This window comes from Podarcis bocagei, assembly GCF_964188305.1.
Source record: "Podarcis bocagei genome assembly, chromosome: 8".
Classification (NCBI taxonomy): domain Eukaryota; kingdom Metazoa; phylum Chordata; class Lepidosauria; order Squamata; family Lacertidae; genus Podarcis; species Podarcis bocagei.
In genome coordinates this window covers 69,269,947-69,289,777 of record NC_138133.1, presented here as the reverse complement: position 1 = coordinate 69,289,777, position 19,831 = coordinate 69,269,947, and the positions used below count along the sequence as shown (strand labels likewise).

The 19,831-nt window shown below is 42.1% G+C and overlaps 1 protein-coding gene and 1 long non-coding RNA gene across 5 annotated transcripts; one reads left to right on the top strand and one right to left on the bottom strand.

Moving 5' to 3' along the window:
* The first annotated feature begins 1,483 nt into the window (after positions 1–1,483).
* On the top strand, positions 1,484–18,401 carry ANKRD46 (ankyrin repeat domain 46). 4 transcript variants are annotated; one of them, XM_081205161.1, is made up of 6 exons: positions 1,484–1,873; positions 5,585–5,685; positions 6,113–6,252; positions 9,967–10,303; positions 13,094–13,252; positions 16,014–18,401. In XM_081205161.1, exons 3-6 carry the CDS (start codon positions 6,183–6,185, stop codon positions 16,228–16,230), a joined length of 783 nt encoding a protein of 260 aa, XP_081061287.1. In that variant the 5' UTR covers positions 1,484–1,873; positions 5,585–5,685; positions 6,113–6,182; the 3' UTR covers positions 16,231–18,401. The 4 variants fall into 4 exon arrangements, with proteins under 4 accessions (XP_081061287.1, XP_081061289.1, XP_081061288.1 ...); XM_081205162.1 differs by lacking the exon at positions 1,484–1,873 and adding an exon at positions 2,119–2,243; XM_081205163.1 differs by lacking the exon at positions 6,113–6,252 and having other exon boundaries at positions 1,487–1,873.
* LOC308593232 lies at positions 3,991–5,577 on the bottom strand. The gene is made up of 2 exons (XR_014010874.1): positions 4,673–5,577; positions 3,991–4,571 (listed from the first exon to the last, which is right to left on the bottom strand). It is a non-coding gene; the product is annotated as an uncharacterized lncRNA (long non-coding RNA).
* Positions 18,402–19,831: the final 1,430 nt, after the last annotated feature.

Here is a 19,831-nt window from a genome sequence, read left to right as displayed (position 1 = left end):
CTGCTCCTGCCAACCTAGCAGTTCGAAAGCACGTCAAAGTGCAAGTAGATAAATAGGTACCGCTCTGGCGGGAAGGTCAACGGCGTTTCCGTTCACTGCTCTGGCTCGCCAGAAGCGGCTTAGTCATGCTGGCCACATGACCCGGAAGCTGTATGCCGGCTCCCTTGGCCAATAAAGCGAGATGAGCGCCGCAACCCCAGAGTTGGTCACGACTAGACCTAATGGTCAGTGTCCCTTTACCTTTAACCCGAAAAAACGCAACCTGAAGCGTCTGTAACCCGAGGTATGGCTGTACCTGTGAAGCATGTTATCTATCACCGAGCTAATCTTGCCGCTCACTAGACGGGGGGGGGGGAGTGTTCTTCTGATGCATAACGTTTCTACATCAGCCAGCCCGCGAGGGGCGCTGCTGGACCGATCTCGCTTTGCCCGACGCTCTATAATCTCTGCTCCACGTCATTTCGCTCCCCGAGTCAGGCAGCGCTGAAAACCCAAAGCGGCTATAGTCTCAGCTGCTTTTGCATGCATAGCAATGGTCCGCAATCGACGCTCCAAAAATCCACGTAACCTGCAGAGTGAGAGTCATTGGGAATACAGTACACAGAAACCAATGTGGTACCCAGAATAAGGCAGGCTGGTTAAAGATGCTCGTTTTGTTGATTTTTTATTTTTTATTAAGCATGCCTGCTGCCTCTCTCTGAGTGTGTGTATCTGACACAAACATAGGGCAGAGCAGGGGAATTGGACAGATACGACAGCACTCCTTTTTCCGGGTTAATTTAAAACCATTCTGCGTACAGAAATAAAATGTTCCAGTAACAAACCCCATGGCAGCTGGACAGACTTTAATCCCCAAGAAACCAACTACGCTTCCCTTAAAACACACCCCAGAAATGTGTGTGTGTTTCTTTAACTCCATATGTAAAATAAACTCCAGAAGCCATTGGGGGTTTATTCTCATCAAATTGGCAAATTAACGTGGTGGAAGCGAGCAACCCATTCTGCCTTGGTCAGACCCCACCGGGAATATGTGTCCAGTTCTGGGCACCACAATTTAAGAATATTGACAAGCCAGAACCATAGCTGTCAACTTCCCCCTTTTTAAAGGGGAATTCCCTTATTCCGAATAGGATTCCTCGCAAGAAAAGGGAAAAGACAGCTATGGCCGGAACATGTGCAGAGGAGAGAGAGCAAGATGATAAAGGGTCTGGAAAGCAAGCCTTATGAGTGCCTGAAGAAGCAGTATATGTTTAGCCTGGAAAAGAAGAGACGGAGAGGAGATATGATAGCCATCTCCCAATATCAGGTATCCCCCAAATTCGTCTCTCCAGATGCTTTCAGACTACAATTCCCATCATCCCTGACCACTGGTCCTGTTAGCTAGGGATGATGGGAGTTGTAGTCCCAAAACATGGCCGAGTTTGAGGGTGTGCCTGCCCTATATAGAAAGAACCGTCACAGGAAAAGCTTGTTTTCTCCTGTTCCGACAATGGAAGACGGTGGAGGTTTTTAAGCAGAGATTGGATGGCCACCAAGCGCGGATGCTTTAGCTGAGATTCCTGCCTTGCAAAGGGGGGGTCAGGCTAGATGACCCTCGAGGTCCTTTCCAACTCTACAGTTCTGTTCCTCTTCTTCAAAGCATTGCATCAGAAAGGCTTTTTCCTTCCTTCCAGCGCCAGCATTTGATCCCAAAGCGCTTGCCTCCCCTCCCGAGAGGAGAGTTCCGTGAACTGCAACCGGGAACCGGAAGAGAGAGGCGAGGTCGGGCTCCCTTTCGCGAGGGCGTCTCTACCTCTTTGTCGCAACTGGGGCCTGGTTTCTGGCGGTTGGGCGGAGGCGGCTGCTGCAGCTGACGACGCCCGTCGAGAGCGAGGTAGGGGCGAAGGAGCCGGGGCTGGGGTGAGGCAGCGCCGGCCTTCGCGGTGGGCCGCAGCCGGGGGCGAAGGAAGGAAGCGGTGCTTTGTTGCCCGGCCCTTGAGCGTCGGTGGCCGTGAGGGGAAGGCGGGGAAGAATTGCCACAGAATTGCTGAGGGGCTCCAGCTTGGGTGGGGGGGCGCAAGCGGAGCCGCCGCTGCGGAAGGAGGTATTGTGGGGATGGGGTGTCCCGTGTCATCACTACAGGTGGCGGGCTCGGGGCGTGGCCCAACACTGGCCCCGCCCCCTTTTAAAGTTTGCAGCGACGCGCGGGAATTAAACAGGTGAAGGGCCGGATTTAGGTTTGATGAGGCCCTGAGCTGCTGAAGGTAATGAGGCCTTTTATATGTCCAGCTGTCCTTTGTCAACAACAAATTGTCACTGTTTTTTTGTGTTGAATATATGCTATATGGTCATTTATGGACCTAATAGGTTTCTAAAGCCATTTGTACATAACAAAAGGCTAGCAGGCGGGGCTCATTATTTACATCATAGGAGCCTTTTGTTGTTGTTTAGTCGTGTCCGACTCTTCGTGACCCCAAGGACCAGAGCACGCCAGGCACATCTGTCTTCCACTGCCTCCCGCAGTTTGGTCAAACTCATTCTGGTAGCTTTGAGAACACTGTCCAACCATCTCGTCCTCTGTCGCCCCCTTCTCCTTGTGCCCTCCATCTTTCCCAACATCAGGGTCTTTTCCAGGGAGTCTTCTCTTCTCATGAGGTGGCCAAAGTATTGGAGCTTCAGCTTCACAATCTGTCCTTCCAGTGAGCACTCAGGGCTGATTTCCTTCAGAATGGATAAGTTTGATCTTCTTGCAGTCCATGGGACTCTCAAGAGTCTCCTCCAGCACCATAATTCAAAAGCATCAATTCTTCGGCGATCAGCCTTCTTTATGGTCCATCTCTCACTTCCATACATCACTACTGGGAAAACTACGCAACACAAAACACTGTTGCTTTATGTAGGTCATAGCTGTCAACTTTTCCCTTTTCTTGCGAGGAATCCTATTCAGAATAAGGGAATTTCCCTTTAAAAAGGGAAATGTTGACAGCTATGATGTAGGTTTTATTTTATTTGTTTTTTATCTTATATTTTGGAAATGTACATCCAGTTTTGTTTTGTTTTTTAAAAAATTGGGGGGGCCCAAGAGAGTGGGCCCCTAAGCTTTAGCTTGTTTAGCTTCTACGGGAGAAGCAGGGATAAATTCGCCTTGCAGCTGTAAAAAAAACCCTGAGGCTTATCACAGAATGTTGTTTTGCTTATCACAATGGTCGAGTTGGAAGGGACCACGAGGGTCTTCTAGTCTGACCCCCTTGCTATGCAGGCCTAGGTGCCAACTTGTGGGGCCGAGGTCCCTTCGCCCACCCCACCCCTCACTGCAGTAAAATATTTGAGGGGGTTAACGCCCCCCTCCCCACAAAGTTGAAGGGCATTGCCATTCAAATGGTGTGTCATGTGATTGATTATTCAGGGCAGCCCTGCCCCCCCCCCCAATATTTTATTCAAGTTGGTAATACTTCAGGGTCACTTTCTCTTTCTTTCATCTCCTTTTCCATTACTGTCGCCTTTGAAAAGGCAAATTATATATTTAATATATCTTATTTTGTGCAAGAGCAAGTCTGCACAAATGAAGATGGTTGTTAAAAAAAAAGACAGTAAATGTGCTTTCAGCAACAACTGGTGGGAAAAGGGCAGACTGCATCCTTTCCTTTGGACTGATGTAAACAAAATGAAAGTAGGGGTTTGTGGCAATAGATGGTACTCAGCCAAATGTCACGTCTAAAAAAACCTAGTGATGTGAGGTGAGAATATTCTCCAGAGAGTATTCTCGAGAATGAGAATTTTCTCAAGAATATTCTCTGCTAGAAAATTGTCTGGAGAATATTCTCCACAAACTGTAAATTCTAATGTAAGAAGCAGTTTTACAACCCACATTTAAAAGATCTAGTAAATAATAAGTCAAGCTGTGATATTGCCAGTGTAAGTAATGAATAATGATTTTTTTTTTGATCCAGTTACATTACTGGGCATTGTGTCATTCACCATTGGCAGTTCTGCAATGTGAGCTACAGAAAACTTTTTTTTTTTAGTTTTAAAAATGCTATTTATTTAATTTGATGAACATTTGAATTCATATGTATTTCAACTATACGTAATAGCCTTTTTTCTATTTTGGTGTGACCTTATTCTTAGCAATTCTGTACCCTTGGCCATACAGTGTGATTTTTCTTTTTTACAGAAAGTAGCTTTAATGCTTTGTACACTTAAGTACCTAGGGGCCTATACAATTATGTGTAACAGCATGTGAGGTGGCCTTTATTTAAACAGTTGACGTTTCTATATTTTTATTTAGTGCCAGTAACTGGTTTTTTCAGTGGCATTCAATGGTACAAGGCGCCATTTACCAGAGATTGACATATTGAAATATATTATCAAAAAATGATAACATATTTAATGTTAGGTAAAGGTAAAGGGACCCCTGACCATTAGGTCCAGTCGTGGATGACTCTGGGGTTGCGGCGCTCAAATGGTTTCTTTTTTATATGTATGCATATAGTTTTGTTTCTCAAGCTGTGTTTTAGTCACCAAAACAGTTATTAAGTGTTAGAGCTATCAGAACACAAGATAGCCTATTATTGAATGTACTTGTATTAAACCTTAACATGCCAATTGTATTTTTTGACTTGTCCTATAACATGTACATGTTCTAATGGAAGAATAAAATGTGATTTAACTACTGAGTTTCTTTATACCAAACCTTAACATGACAATTACTGGTGCCCTCACCTTAGAATGCATTAAAATGAATATTCTCCTATTTTAAATGAAAATTCTCTAATCTCATTAATCGAGAATAGTCTCCAAAAGATTATTCTCGAGAATTTAACATTACTTAAAAAAAAAATAATCCACACATTGTGCTTCCACACAGAGTAACATGCAATTTTATATTGGATTTTCTTCCCTTATCAGATTATCTATGGAACAGGAAAATTCAAATTTTGTGCAGGGTGGAGTGTACGTTGCCACCTGGATGAGGAGAATATAATGTAGATACCACTAAAATAAAATATAGACATAAGCAGCTTCAAGTCCTCATTAAAGTAAGCACTCAGTCTGAGCTCAGCACATGTGCAGATTACTAAACTCACTGTTTTCAGAAGCAGAATAATTACATGAGTAAACAGCGTATATTTATTCAACATGAGATCTATATAGAGGCAGTTTGGTGTGTCATCCTATACACACACACACACACGTTAGTGCCTTACTTGGAAAGCAATGGATTTCAGACTCCCTACCATTGTTAAACCCTTTTCCACACTCATTTGTCTAGTGAGGGACTTCAGCGCTTTGTAGAGAGTGTCTAGAGACAAGCCTGGGTTCAGACAATATGCTAAACCAAACCATGTCTTCACTTGTAGCAGTGCAGGAATTTGGGAGGAGTGCAATGGCCTTGATTTCCTCTCTCAGAACACTCATATTTGTGCTAATATGTTGTTTAGATTAGTATAAAATGTATCTCTGATTAGTAGATTATATTTTGCTAGAAATTCTGCGCTTGGAGAAATGTAAAATAACACTACATTTCTATGTGTATTGTCCTCAGTTTAAAACTTGCTGAGGAATACTGAGCTCTGCTTGGTAAGACTCTTCTGTTCTATTACAGGTTTGTACTGGACCACAAAATATGTGATTAGAACGAATGTTAACAACCTTGTGAGTAGACCACATACCTACTGAAGACGAGACTTGATACTTTCTTAATAAGTGAGTATTTAAGATACTATCTTTACTACTTGATCACTTCAGTATCTCAATCTGTAATTCTAGTTTGCGACAAACTTGAGACTGAGCTCTGAAGGGAGAAAAGTTCATCTTCAGCAGGGTGAGCCTGTAAGCATCTAGAAATTAGGACAGTTGTTTTGCAAAGATGTGATGGAGCCAGATTTGGGCTTCTTCAGATTTTGGCTGGGAATTAGGCCAGAAAGCCTGACTGGCTTTGAATGAGCACCCCCAGTTGTGTAGCTCATTAGAGTTCTTAACAGTGGGCTCAGTCATACTGTAGTTTAAAGTGGATAGTAAGCTTTCTGTACCTCCATTAATTCTCCGTTGCTAGCATGACATTCTCCTCTAAAACACTCCCTTCCCAGACTTCCTCCCCCCTCCAGATGTTCTTATACCTTCTACTTTTCAGAGTATCCCTGGTATGAGAAAATCTGGATTGAGGAAGCGGAAAGTGTGGGAAGGCGATAATTTGGAGGAGAATGTCATCTGGACAATGGAGAATCTGTGAAAGTACAGGAAGCTTACCATCCACATTAAATGACAGCATGGGTGAGCCCAACATCACAGACTGGAAATGAAAGCAGCTTTATGTGCTTAGTTTTTGTTCTTCCAGATATAATGGAAGCAGCTGCTACTCTAGAAGGCACTGGTGATCTCTTACGAATTCTGTCTAGTCCCTTTCGTGAAAACTGTTTTGTTTTCAAAGGAGGCTGAATAGACCACAAACCATTTCTATAGATGAATAGCACTTACAGAATAAATATGTTCATTTGACATTTATTTATTTCATAAAATTTATACACTGCTTGATTTGGGGGAAATCCCTCAAAGAAGTTTATCACAAATTATGCAGTAATAGCATCCTTTAGAACTGTACTTTTCACGTCTTTCATTTCAGGGTTTGTTTTCTGTATTTGTAGTAAGCCATAACTATCTAGAAGGGTTTGGATAAACGCTTTTTGTAATTTATCCAGGTATAAAATGCAAAGCAACATGATGCTGGAAACACAGTCAGTTGGAACAATTTCAACTACCATCACTCTGTATTAAATTCAGGCTTTCCATTGCCAAGCTGGTTTTATTGTATAGAGAATTTAACTTTCTGCTGTTGCAGGACATTGATCTTCAGTCAGTGGGTCAGAACCTCCAAGGGGGTGGCAGCTGTTTTTGTTTGTTTGTTTGTTTTAAAAACAGCTTTGTATAGAAGAAGGAATTTTAGATGGTGAAGTATTTCTTATCTCCCTGCCTGATAAGCTGTGCCAACCTCCTTTACACCTGGTTGGTCCTGATAGAAAAGCAAGAACCTGGATATGTGTGTTGAAAAGTTGAAAGTAGACCCCATTTTTCAGGTTCAGTTAAGGATCATAAGCAGGAGTCTGCAGCTTTTGACTGGCCTTGCTCAGAGCCTGTTTTCTTAGAAACAAGCAGGGAGAATGTAGGCTTCAGCTGCTGCTTGACTGTGTTTCTCTGAATGCACCCCCCCCCCCTTATCATTTAGGAAATACAGTGGTACCTCAGGTTAAGTACTTAATTCGTTCCGGAGGTCCGTTCTTAACCTGAAACTGTTCTTAACCTGAAGCACCACTTTAGCTAATGGGCCCTCCTGCTCCTGCTGCGCCACCAAAGCACGATTTCTGTTCTCATCCTGAAGCAAAGTTAAAATAAAAAAATTCCTTCCAGTAGCACCTTAAAGACCAACTAAGTTAGTTCTTGGTATAAGCTTTCGTGTGCATGCACACTTCTTCAGATACATGCACACGAAAGCTCATACCAAGAACTAACTTAGTTGGTCTTTAAGGTGCTACTGGAAGGAATTTTTTTATTTTGACTATGGCAGACCAACACGGCTACCTACCTGTAACTGAAGCAAAGTTCTTAACCCGAGGTACGATTTCTGGGTTACAAGAGTCTGTAACCTGAAGCGTATGTAACCCGAGGTACCACTGCAGAGACAGATGTGTGAGGGCTTCAGCCGCTGCTTGGTAGCAAGACTCACAGCTCCTCTGCTGGGCAACAGCTGTAGAGCCTGCCCACCTCACCTTGCCCCTCTCTCCTGTGTGATACAGAGGCAGGAGTGCACTGAGTGGTGATGCTCAGGACGCTGCCAAGAAGTCCCTATAGCAGGAAAGGGTGGTGGGCTTGCTGGCTTGACCTGGGGCGTGGGGAGCATGGCCAGCTTTTCTCCCAGAAATAGAATAGAATTGTGGAAATAGAATTGCCACAAAGCTGCCAGGTCAACTCCCATCTCTGCAGCTTCCAAATTGGGTGGAAACTTGTTGTCACTCAACATGGTCGCCAGAGGGCAGTGCCACACTGCAGTTGTTGAAGTCTAGCCATAAGACTAGATTGGGGCATCATAACTATGTGGAATAACTGCTAAAATCCCAATGTTTGTGAAACAGCTATTTTTAAAAAGGAAAAAAAGATTGTTGCCATTGTAAGCTTGAAAAGTAAGCATAAAAGAGCAAGGGGTGGGAAGATCCAATTTATAGAATATTAAAAAACAAACACCAACTCTTCACTATATTTGCTTAGAAGAAATAAGCCCAGTTAATTTCAAAGGAACTTGGTTTCATACAAGAGTGCTTAGGATCAGAGTCTTTGGTACAGTCAGAATGATCCAAATATTTATTCAGAATTACTGTGTAAAATATACTGGGATTCTGTTTGGAAAATACTGAGTCTTGAGTATCCAAATCCATATTTCCCTTTCCATAATCCAATTTTTAAGCCTCAAGAAAAATACTTAGATAGTAGAACAACACATTAGCAGTGGAATTAACACATTAAACAGATTCAGTTGTTCACTTGATTCTTATTCTGGTTGTGTAATTACCTCTCACATTTCCACAGCTTCAACCTGTATTTTCCACTTTGGGTTGTGTTTTACTGCTTTTCCTTTACTGATACCCAGTTCAGGATACTTGGTGGCCATGGATGTGGTCCACCAAACACTATTGTTACATAACTTCCATGAATTCCAACAGATTTCTATTCATTTATGAGATTCTGTACCTGTCCTTTGTTATAAGGTTCCAGGGTAGGTTACAACAACAGACTGTACAATTGTAGAACTCCCTTGGAAAAGGAATGGAGGTTGCATAGCATACATCTTTAATGGTTTGCTTTTGTTTCTCTGTCTCTACATTGGGCATTTGATGCACATGAGTTGAATGAAATCTTTGTGTAAATGAAATGTACAGTAGAGATGGTACCATTTAAAGTAAGTCTGAGGGGGCTGATGTATTCAGGGAGGATGGTATTTTAAGCTAAAACACACCACCGCTGCTTATGTGCTGAAGTTCAAATGTAAATAAGGAACGGATAAATGAGAAATGAAATCGCATTAAGAGAGGTTTTATTTATAGCCCGTATAAGAATGTCTCATCTGCATCACTGTCTCTTATCTGAAGACTGCATAATGTATATCCATGTACCCTTCTTCAGTTGGAGAAAACTAGGCTTTTCAAATTTATAATCATTAGCAATATTTGTATATCACCCAGTCATCAATGATCTCTGGGAAGTGAACAGTAAAATATTAAAACATGAAGCAAAAACAGAATAAAAGTTACCACAAAAACTGAAATAGGTAAAATCCGCAATACCCAAGCTATGGCAGATTGAAAAGCAGCAACAAATTTTAAAATTAAAATGCCTGGGAAAATAAAAAGTTGCCAGAAGGGGCATAATATGGGAGCTGGGCAAGCCTCTTTGCGGGGGATCTTTCCTTCCCTCCTGATCACCCTTTATATTCTGAAATTAAGCTGCAGAGGTCAGGGAGATCTCTTCTTAGTAAGGATTTACCAACTGTCTGACATTCATCATAGTGACCTGAACCAACCCTCAGAAGTGAGAGAGTTACTAATCCTTGTAGGGGAGGAAAAGGAGTAAAAGTGTTCTCTGTTCAGAGTGAAATATGAAGCACTATGGATGAAATTCAATGTTGTGCTATTCTGAACGTTCTGTCTGCATAAGCACTGCAGCTTGCCGGGGGGTTCTCCCAATTCCCCCCAAGAGCCAGTTTTGAGGGGAGTGGGGATGGACTTTGTTGCATAAGCAGAAATCCTTATTCAGGGCTTCCGCTGAGGTGACATATAAGTTGAATCCTGCACTATATGTATACAGTACAGTAGTTTGGATCTGACTTCCATGTGACAGTTTTTCTCATTCAGGAAAATAATTGCTTGCTTGAAGTGTTAGCATTGTTTTCACCAGCATAGTCTCACCGTTGGTTTCATTTCATTTCATTTTCAACTACAGGCTTGCTGCATTTCCCAGAAACAGACATGTCCTATGTGTTTGTAAACGATTCTTCACAGACAAATGTGCCTCTGCTGCAGGCTTGCATTGATGGAGATTTTAACTATTCCAAGAGGCTCTTGGAGAGTGGCTTTGACCCAAACATTCGCGACAGCCGTGGCCGAACAGGCCTCCACCTAGCAGCGGCCAGAGGAAACGTAGACATCTGTCAGTTGTTGCATAAATTTGGTGCTGATCTGCTGGCCACTGATTATCAAGGTAACACAGCCCTTCACCTGTGTGGGCATGTGGATACCATTCAATTCCTCGTGTCCAACGGGCTCAAAATAGATATTTGGTAAGTATGCTGGAACCCTGTGTCTTGAATTAAAAAAAAAATACTTGTTGCTTGATAATCTACTGTAATAGGCAGATTGGGCCACACAAAGGAACATACGTGGGATTTCAGACATGTCAGTTTATTCTGCAGCCTTGCCGGAGTAGAAATTCAGCATAGTTCTGGGCTAATGAGGTGCACAAAAAACAAAAGCTGTTTCAGAGCTGACACAGGAGAAGCTGGAAAGGTCTTCAGGTCCATCCATTATTATAGCTTATAATGGATCTGCTTTTCCTCCCCAATGACTGTGTAGCACAAGGAACTGTGATTCTCCCACATTATGAGCAGTGTTAGAAACTCTGTGTTAGATCTATAACACAGATATATAGCGGTGTTAGATATATAAGCTAGGCACCAAATGGCACCCTAAACCCAGGTTACAGTCGACACAACAGAATGTCTATTCACAAGGGGGTTAGACTAGATGACGCTCTGGGTCCCTTCCAAGACTACAATTCTATGATCTCAACTACATTGCTTGACTATTGACTCTTACAACAATTCACTTGTCCCAGTATGCAAGAAGGAGAAACACACATGGTGGAAATGGAAATGGGTATTAACTATGGCCTAAGGCAGAGGTTTATAAACTCTGGTTTGTGAGTTTCATTTGGCTGGCCCTGTGGAAAGGCTGCAGCTAAGTCAAATATATGTGTACCCAGCCCTGCCCTTACTTTATCTGATGTGATGATGGAGGACTAAGATGCCCAGCAAGGGGTCCATGATTTGCATGGCAGTGCAGAAACATAGATCATGCAGCTTTTGCTGTGCATGAGTCAACTGGCTTGATGGAGATGTCATTTGCCAACCTGGCACCCAGATATCTCCATGTAGTCACAATTGGACTAGCGCCAGTAACAAAACATGCCTGGCACCTGGTGAATTTTGAACGCTGGTTATGAGGATGGTTTCCTCAGTACACTGCCTCTTCTTGATGGTTGTTGCCACTGTCATAAGCCCCCTACATAGAAGGTAAAAGGACTATCTGTACTGCATGTTGTGGTGGCACTATGGAAGCAGTATCAGGCAGAGATTATTTCCAGTGCCTTCCATGCGATACTGTCAGATGAGCACTTGTGCACCTGACAAAGGAATAACGTCTATGGTCATAGGTGGTGTTGGTATTCTGATACAGATCCTTAATGTGGAGATGGAGTCATCTCAAAATAATTGGCCTCATTTCACGACTTGCTGGTTTCAGTGTAAAGAAAAAAGTGTTCCCCAGATCTTTTTCATTGCTATTCCAGCATTCACCTTACCTGCTCCCAGAGCTTGTGATTCAGTCTTTTCTCTGAAATACTGCATATTTGCTCTGCCAGGCTCCCAGCATCTGTCAATGCCAGTGCCCGGACAGAAGCACTTAATGTACTGAATAAATAAACACATTTAACAATTGTCCCAGAATGGTTTCTTGTTTGAACTATCTGCTCACATATCCTTATTGTCGGAAAACTGCAGTCAGGCTTAAGTCTGTTGTTTTTATTTTTTTGAGCTATATTTTGACATTTTATCTTATTGACTTGTATTTGGCTAAGAGATCTAGAGACAGCGCAATCTTAGTAAGTTCACCTGTACTTTGCATGAATTCAACAGAAATCATCATAATTAACTTTGGGATAGATCCTCTGATAATGCAACAGGAAGCTCTGAAAAAGAATTGGTGCAAGATATGGTACTGACGTGAGGGACGTGGGTGGCGCTGTGGGTTAAACCACAGAGCCTAGGACTTGCCGATCAGAAGGCTGGCGGTTCAGATCCCCGTGACGGGGTGAGCTCCCACTGCTCGGTCCCTGCTCCTGCCAACCTAGTAGTTCAAAAGCACATCCAAGTGCAAGTAGATACCGCTCCGGCGGTAAGGTAAACGGCGTTTCTGTGTGCTGCTCTGGTTCGCCAGAAGCAGCTTAGTCATGCTGGCCACATGACCCGGAAGCTGTACGCTGGCTCCCTCGGCCAATAAAGTGAGATGAGTGCCGCAACCCCAGAGTCTGTCACAACTGGACAACAAAAATGCAAGAGGAAAGATAATGGGCAGAGAAAAATGTGATCAAATGCAATTATGCAGACTTAAAATAAAATAAAATAAACCTGGATCTTGCAATCCCAAACAATCTCTTAACAGTTGTTTAGGAAAAGTTGCTTTCATTTCCCCTTTTCTCCATCCATTGTCAGTATTAAATTCAAAAGAGTTTTTAATGAATGATAAAATTAAGGAGCTATTTATCTTGTCTACATTGGTGCTCGTTTAGAAAAAAAACTCAGGTAGTAATAAAAACACTGCAGTAATGGGCTACTTGAAGGCCACTTGAAATGCTTTATCCTTGCATGCTTACACCTCTAAAAATTGCTTTCATATGGCAGTTATAACATTGGGAAATTGCTTTCCACCTGTTTCACCTGTCTAAAGTGGAGAGATAGTGTTGATGCTGCATCATCCAGATGACTGCCATGCTGCACCTTTGTGTTATTGGATGGAATCGCATGGTAAATGGTTCTGAAATATTACACATCTCCCTCATAATGCAAGGAATGTCCCTAAAAATTGTGCTATAGAAGTCATAGAATTGTAGCATTGGAAGAGATCCCAGGGGTCATCTAGTCAAACCTCTTGCAATGCAGGAATCTCAACACGCGGTTCCTCATCTAATTTGAAACCATACTTAGCTTTGCAAATGTGGCAACAGTTTTATTGCATCTATCCATGTTTCAAGTAGAAACAGTTCTGTGAGCTCTTTCTCTCTATGCTTAATATAGCAATCACCAAGGTGCTACACCTCTTGTTCTGGCAAAACGAAGAGGTGTAAATAAAGATGTGATCCGGTTGCTAGAATCTTTGGAGGAGCAAGAAGTGAAAGGATTCAACAGAGGAACTCACTCGAAGCTGGAAACAATGCAGACTGCTGAGAGTGAAAGGTATTGCAATAAAAACCAAATCAGTATTGTTTACTGGTTCAGCATAGCTGAATGAGTTCTCATGTTTGGAGCTTGTTCTGCGTATTCAAAAAGGTCAGGGCTTATTGTAAGCGTTTCCATAGAACCTTTACTTTATGTTTGGGCTTTAGTTTCCAAGTTGATCTTTCAGGTTCTTCGAAAGCTGGACTGCCTGTGTCTTATGTGACTCATGAACTTTGGTAGTCAGCCAAAATCACATATGGTTAGTTCTCAATGAGCCTGTACCATCTCGGATCGCCAGAGGAGGCTCACGTGATCTGACTTCTCCTCCATACCAAAAAGCAAAAACCCTAGACATAGAAAACTAGATGTCAGGGAGAAAGGTTCTAGCTTAACTTTCTTTCTGACACATTGGAAAACCACGGGCAGATGGTGATTTTTGTACGGAGGAGCATTCAGTCATGCCCAAACCAGCCTGTAGTGAGTGGCTTCAGCAGTAGAAAGTCTCTGAGGGTCGTTTTGTGTTCTGTGTGACAGACCTGCTTTCAGTGTGTCCATTGTGTGTCTTTCAATGAACGCTGTGTTACTGGAAGGGGAGATATGCTTGTGTAAACACAGGAAGCCTCAGGCACCTGCTGCAGGTTGCAGTTGTCTGACTGGTGCTACACACTTTCCATAGCCTTTCTGTGGTAGGCAAGGGAGCTCTCACTTCCACCATCCCTTCTGTTTTAAGCACTTCCACCATCCCAGCTGCCGGGGGGGGGGGGTTTGAAAATACTATCTGCCTTGGAAATGTATGTGCTTCATATTTAGAGTGAAGCAGCTGGAATATTGATATGTTCAGAAGCTTGGAACAGTTGAAGCTTGGATTCCCAACTACTCTCACCCTTTTCCTCTAGTGTGGAGTCTTATTGGAGGCATTTTAACTCTGAGGATGCGTTCTCCTTGTGTACTTAGCCTTAGCCAGACCCGTAACTAACGGCCAACCACTGTGTTGGTAGCAACATCTAACAAAAATGCAGCCTGCTTTTCTTAGCAGCAGAAACAACATCTGGGATTCACGTCACTTCCCAAGTCCTTCCAAAATAGCTGGTATTCCAGCACTTTCTACCATTTTAGCGCCAGGAGTTTAATTTGGTGGTAATGGAAAATAACACAGGTGGTTTCTCGGTGAGCCTTTTTCTGTTTTCAAAGAAAGAGGCCTAGTTTGTTTTCAGTAGCCATGTGATCTTTCCACTTAAAATGCACCATACCTTTATTTAACCTCTATAGTGGTTGTAGATTAACAGGTTGAGTCTTAATTAGTAAGCATTCCTGTTGTGTGTTAGAGGAGTTGATAACAAGGGTGAAATGGCTTGGATTCTGCAGTAGCAAACACACCAAGGTTCTTTCCAGGGAAGTAAATGTTTAAAAACAAAAGTAGGGAATTGTATTACAAATATCAGGTGCTTTCTGTCTGTTTCTCCTCTCCCTGAGATCCTGCACATGTGTTCTGCCATGGAGCAGTTGTGTAGACTGCATAGTGACAGGAGCAGGCCTATCCCCCTCACTCTATGACCCTTTACCAAATTTTTAGTTTCTAACCTTTTTCCTTTCAGAAGTGTAAAGAAAAACCCACACTCTACCCAGTTACTTGGCAAGCACCTTCCCACCTTCTGGCCAGTGGATAGCCAAATATTCTCATTCAACTTTCTTTAAAATTCAGGAGGTGTAATTAATACCTTTTTTGTGTATCTTTTATGGCTGATTGCAACCACTATTCCTCCTCCCCTGCTGTTCCTTGGGACCATCTTTAGTGGTGATCCCAGCCACTCAGAAATCAGGTCACTGAATGTGATGAGGTTGCAATGGCCTCTCAAACTCCTCCCCCGCCCCCATCCACTTGAGATGACCAAAGATTACTGGGGCCCACTCTTCACAAAATGGTGGCACATGGAGGCAGAGTTTGTCATACTCAGCTGGCGATTATTCATAATGATTTTACTGCCATCTAATCTATCTTTGGAAATTTCTTTGCCACATCATTTTCCTTGTGACAAGGAGTTCCATAACTCAGCTTTCCTCAAATTAAGTACAGGCATTTGCTGTGCAGGCATTGTGACTCAGACTCCACATTTTAGGCAGAATGTGTAGACCTAGAGCATCTAAGTGGAGAAAGCTTTTTCTTTTATATGTTTTCCTTCCCACACCATCGCATGCTTCGTTGCCCATCTCTTGAAAAATCTACTCCCATTCTCTCCACTTGTACATTATTCCCACCCCCAGTTTTTTTCACCCCTCCTCATTGGTCCTGTTACATTCACTTCTTTCTCTTGCAGTGATGTCCCTCAGTTTAATTGCTGAGAGTCTCTTCACACAACCAGTGTTTACGACATTTGGTACAGGGCTGCATCTGTGAAGGGAATATAAAAGATGTCTCCTTTTAACATGCAGCAGGTCTGTGTCAGAGACCAAGGCTCCTTGTGCAGTGTATTGTGTAATAGCATATATTTTGTAAAAACGGTGGTTATGCACTTTTGGTTAAACCATAAACAGAATTCACTCGGTGTGGGTTTTTTGGTGGGAAATACCACTGTAACACTCTTGTAGTTTTGGCAAACGCAGCCAACCAAAGTGTGAAGCAGCCTGGTCATTTTAATCTGGGCTTTCCACATCCAAAACCCAATCTTAGCTCAGTAAGCCCTTGGCATGTTGCTTGCACAGTTAAGTCAATATTAATGTTCTGTGGTTTGGAGTTTTCGCTTGATGCATTAACCTTAATTCACCTGTGCTCCTTTTATAGCGCAATGGAAAGCCACTCGCTTCTCAACCCCAACCTGCAGCAAGGTGAGGGAGTCCTCTCCAGCTTCCGAACCACCTGGCAAGAATTTGTGGAGGACCTTGGCGTCTGGAGGGTGCTGCTTTTGTTGGTGGTCATTGCTTTGCTCTCTCTGGGGATTGCATACTATGTCAGTGGAGTTCTTCCTTTTGTAGAAAACCAGCCCGAACTCCTGCATTAGAGGCGACACAGACAGAGAGTGCCCTTTCCATTCTTTTTATCTTCTCAGTCTGTTTTCTTTGGTGCAGGTGGCAGCGGCTGCATGTATTGTTGTCCTTGACATATATACATATGTTCCTTAGTAGAGAACTCCTTTTGAGCAAGGATGCATTCATTTCGACTAAAGGTAATCCTAAATCAGCTTTCACCAGCTTGGCACCCTCCACATCAGTGCTGGCTGAGGCTGATGGGCATTGATGTCCAAAGCAGCTTGAGGGCACCAGGGTACCATTCACACTATGCGCTGAAGGCACATGGCTTCCCCTATAGAACCCTGGGAACTGGGTTAAAGGTGCTGGAAATTGTAGCTCTGAGGGAGACAAATTATAGTTCCCATGATTCTTTGGGGGAGCCAGTGACTGTGATGGTGGTGTAAGTGTGCTTTAAATGTATGGTGTGGATGCATTAAAGGTTACCGAAGGCTGCCTTAAGCTACCTCTTAATGAGGCTTGGCTTTGAGTAAAATGTCCTTACTAGCAGTCTCTACTGATAACATACAAAGGTATTAAATGCCCCTGAACAGCATGACAAATTGGATAGGATGATGGATATCGGAGCAAGTCATCACTATTTTATTGGACCACATCTATCCTTGTGGGTACTTAATAGTGTTAACTTTCCACCAGAAATATGCATAGCATAATACTGCAAGGGCACTTCTTTCATCTAAGGGTGCTTTTTTGTAAAGTAGGTTCACTTCATAACATCATTTCCTTACATTCTATTTGAAATGTTGTCTTTCTGTTTATTGGTTCAAGGCAATCAGCTAGTTTATTTAGAGTGCACAATATTAATATTAATGACATTAACTTGTTTTGTTGGTTGTGGATGAAAACATCTTCTGACTTTAAATATGTTGAGTGCGGTTTTTTCCCCCTGTTGGGGAAGCCATTTTTTCTCTCAAAAGCACACAAATAATTTTTAATATGGCATTCATTTGCTGTATAATTCGAAGCATATTTGTGTGTGAGATGTTAGTCTGTTACATTCTTGTTAGGAGCTAGAAAGTAATATTTATCTCATTGAAGTTCCATTAGAAGGCAGGAATGTGAAAAGGTTTATAGTACTTTGTTTTTTCAGATAGCACTTAAAAGCTAATGGGATGCCTTCTCTGCTAACATAATAGAGAGCTAACACAACAGAGAGACACTCAAGTGTTTAAACATTTTAATATATGGGATCACCTGGAAGCTGTCTCAGTACTACAGTTTTGAGGTCCATTTACTAATTTATATGAGATTTCATTAATACACTCTTAGGAAAATTGTGTAACTATTTAGTAAGTAGTGCACATATTTTAAAGGCAATTTGGCAACAGTTTTCTACTAAACAGAACGGGGTGTGTGCTCTTACACACACAATTATAAGAGGGAGAATAATGGCTCATTTCTCTGCTTGGTAAGCTACAATCCATGTAAATCCACATGAGTGAACATAAAATAAACATTTTAAAACTCAGAAATGGAAAGAAATACTTGGTGAGTATATTCAGGGATAAGTGCATTCTCTGTGTTGTTGTTTTCTCTGGCAGAAGTCTGAAGACAGTGGTCCCCCCCCCCCGCCCCCTGGCAATGTATAGGCTCTAAATGTTTTCTTGAAGGATTCTTCAGTTAAAGGTAGCATAAATGGTAAGCGCTCTGCACATGCATGCCAGTTTTGGAATCTTCTTGGTGTACTGTACCTGATCTGAAAATGATCCAGCCACAGTTAATTGCTTTTAAAGACTCCATTGAGTTTGAAGAGAAAATTCAGCTTGCATTTAATTCTTTCATGGAAAAACCACTGGATAATTTTTAGATAATATACAACAAATTGGGAAGGCTCCAATACTGGGGTACAAAGTAACTTCTCAGCAGTTAATTTGATGTAGTCATCAGTATTGTTTCACTACAGATTCTCTTTTTATGCTTCTGTAATAAGCTTTAATTGTATTTTAAGCATGATTAGACGCTCTTCATAAATGTGTATAATCCAACTGTGTGCATGTATATTTTCTGTACTGTTTTAGACCATAATAACCATGCAATCTATGTACTGTCTCTGGATCAGTTCTGCACACTGGATGTTTTGAAGTATGTATTGCAGACACAAATATCTGTAGCGTTCCTAACTCTAATAAATAGGTTATTAGAACATGGTTGTTTTGACTTTTTAATGAGGTTTTATTCTTATGGCTTTATTATGTTAATGCAGTTAGAAATGAATATAGCAGCATCCAATCTGGAGGAATCCATAATGCTTCCAGAGAATGTCCTGAATACAGATGAAATGAGACTGCCTGGCTGACACAGTGGGCAAAAAAGAACTTGGATCAAATATACCAGGCAAATCCTAGAGAGGCAATGGATTCTTTTAATGCACCGGTTATGATATTTGAGACCCATATGGAAGTACCAGCAGTGTGAGTAGTCCTCCCCCACCCCACCTTATTTTTCAAGCGAGTGCACTAAGCTGCAAGTAATCTACCCATTGATAGGGAAGGATGGAAAGATGAGTTTATTTGCTACGGTATAACCCTTTTGACATATAATATGAGGCATGTTTTTGTCACAAATGAGGAGATGGACAGTAAGTTTCTCCCATTATTTGTATCAGACTGAGGGACTTCCCTGGGAACCTTTGGCTCTTAAACACATGAGAATTTTTGGTGTTACTTAAATAGAAGTGCAATTTTCTATGCTTCACGGTTGTAAGATTTGGAAAAGAGAGGCTGCCTTCTCAAGCCCTACCTCCAATCTGTAACTGGCATTGGGTAGTATATACCGTATTTGGCTTAAGTTAATATAGTTAGCCCGAAACCTATGCACATTTAACTTGTGCAAATTCAGCTTTAAGCACCTTGCAGGGAAAAAAGAATGAATTAAAAAGGGGGTGGGCATTCAGGAAGAAAGACTTTGGCAATTTTGACTATATGCAATTTTGGCTTTAGGCACTGTCCCCAGAACATAACCCCTGTGTAAGTTGTGGGCTTACTATAAATATTAGCAGTCAGTGATGACTAGCTGGTTGTAACACTGCCTGTTGAATCATTCAAATTAAAAAATGTGCTTTAATTCCCACCCCTTTTAATATAATGCAAATAATTGGCTACCTTTCACAAGTTCTCAAAGGTTTCCATCTCCTTCAGTCCACTGAATTTAATCCACTACATCCTATGGGTCCTTCCTCTCCTGCATTTTTTTCCTGCACAACCAGCACAGTGGGAGGGAAGACAACATTTAGCATTCTTTTTGCTGAGGAGTGAGACCGGGTTGTAAGAAATCCCTGCCTCGAGGAAGCCAAGCGTAGATTACAGCCACATTTGGCCACTGTTCTGATCTCTCTACATGCAAAGTATTCCCAATGCAAGAGCATGATTTGTATCCATCTTAAAGCTTTAGAAGAGTTGTTTGTTACTATGACAACGAAGAATTAAGCAACTCAGGCATACCTTTGTCGTGTCATAACTATATTAGGCTTTAATCATTCATAGAAGCAGGAGTGCCAAGGGCTGCTGGATTCAGGTTCTTCCCATGTAAGTGTCAATTTGTGGTTCCTATAATACTAATTTGGTTTCCTTGAAA

Coding starts and splice junctions, on each gene's coding strand:
- ANKRD46 (XM_081205161.1), top strand. CDS start 6,183: ATGTCATCTGGACAATGGAGAATCTGTGAAAGTACAGGAAGCTTACCA. Junction 10,304..13,093: donor GGGCTCAAAATAGATATTTG/GTAAGTATGCTG, acceptor TGCTTAATATAG/CAATCACCAAGGTGCTACAC. Junction 13,253..16,013: donor CAGACTGCTGAGAGTGAAAG/GTATTGCAATAA, acceptor CTCCTTTTATAG/CGCAATGGAAAGCCACTCGC.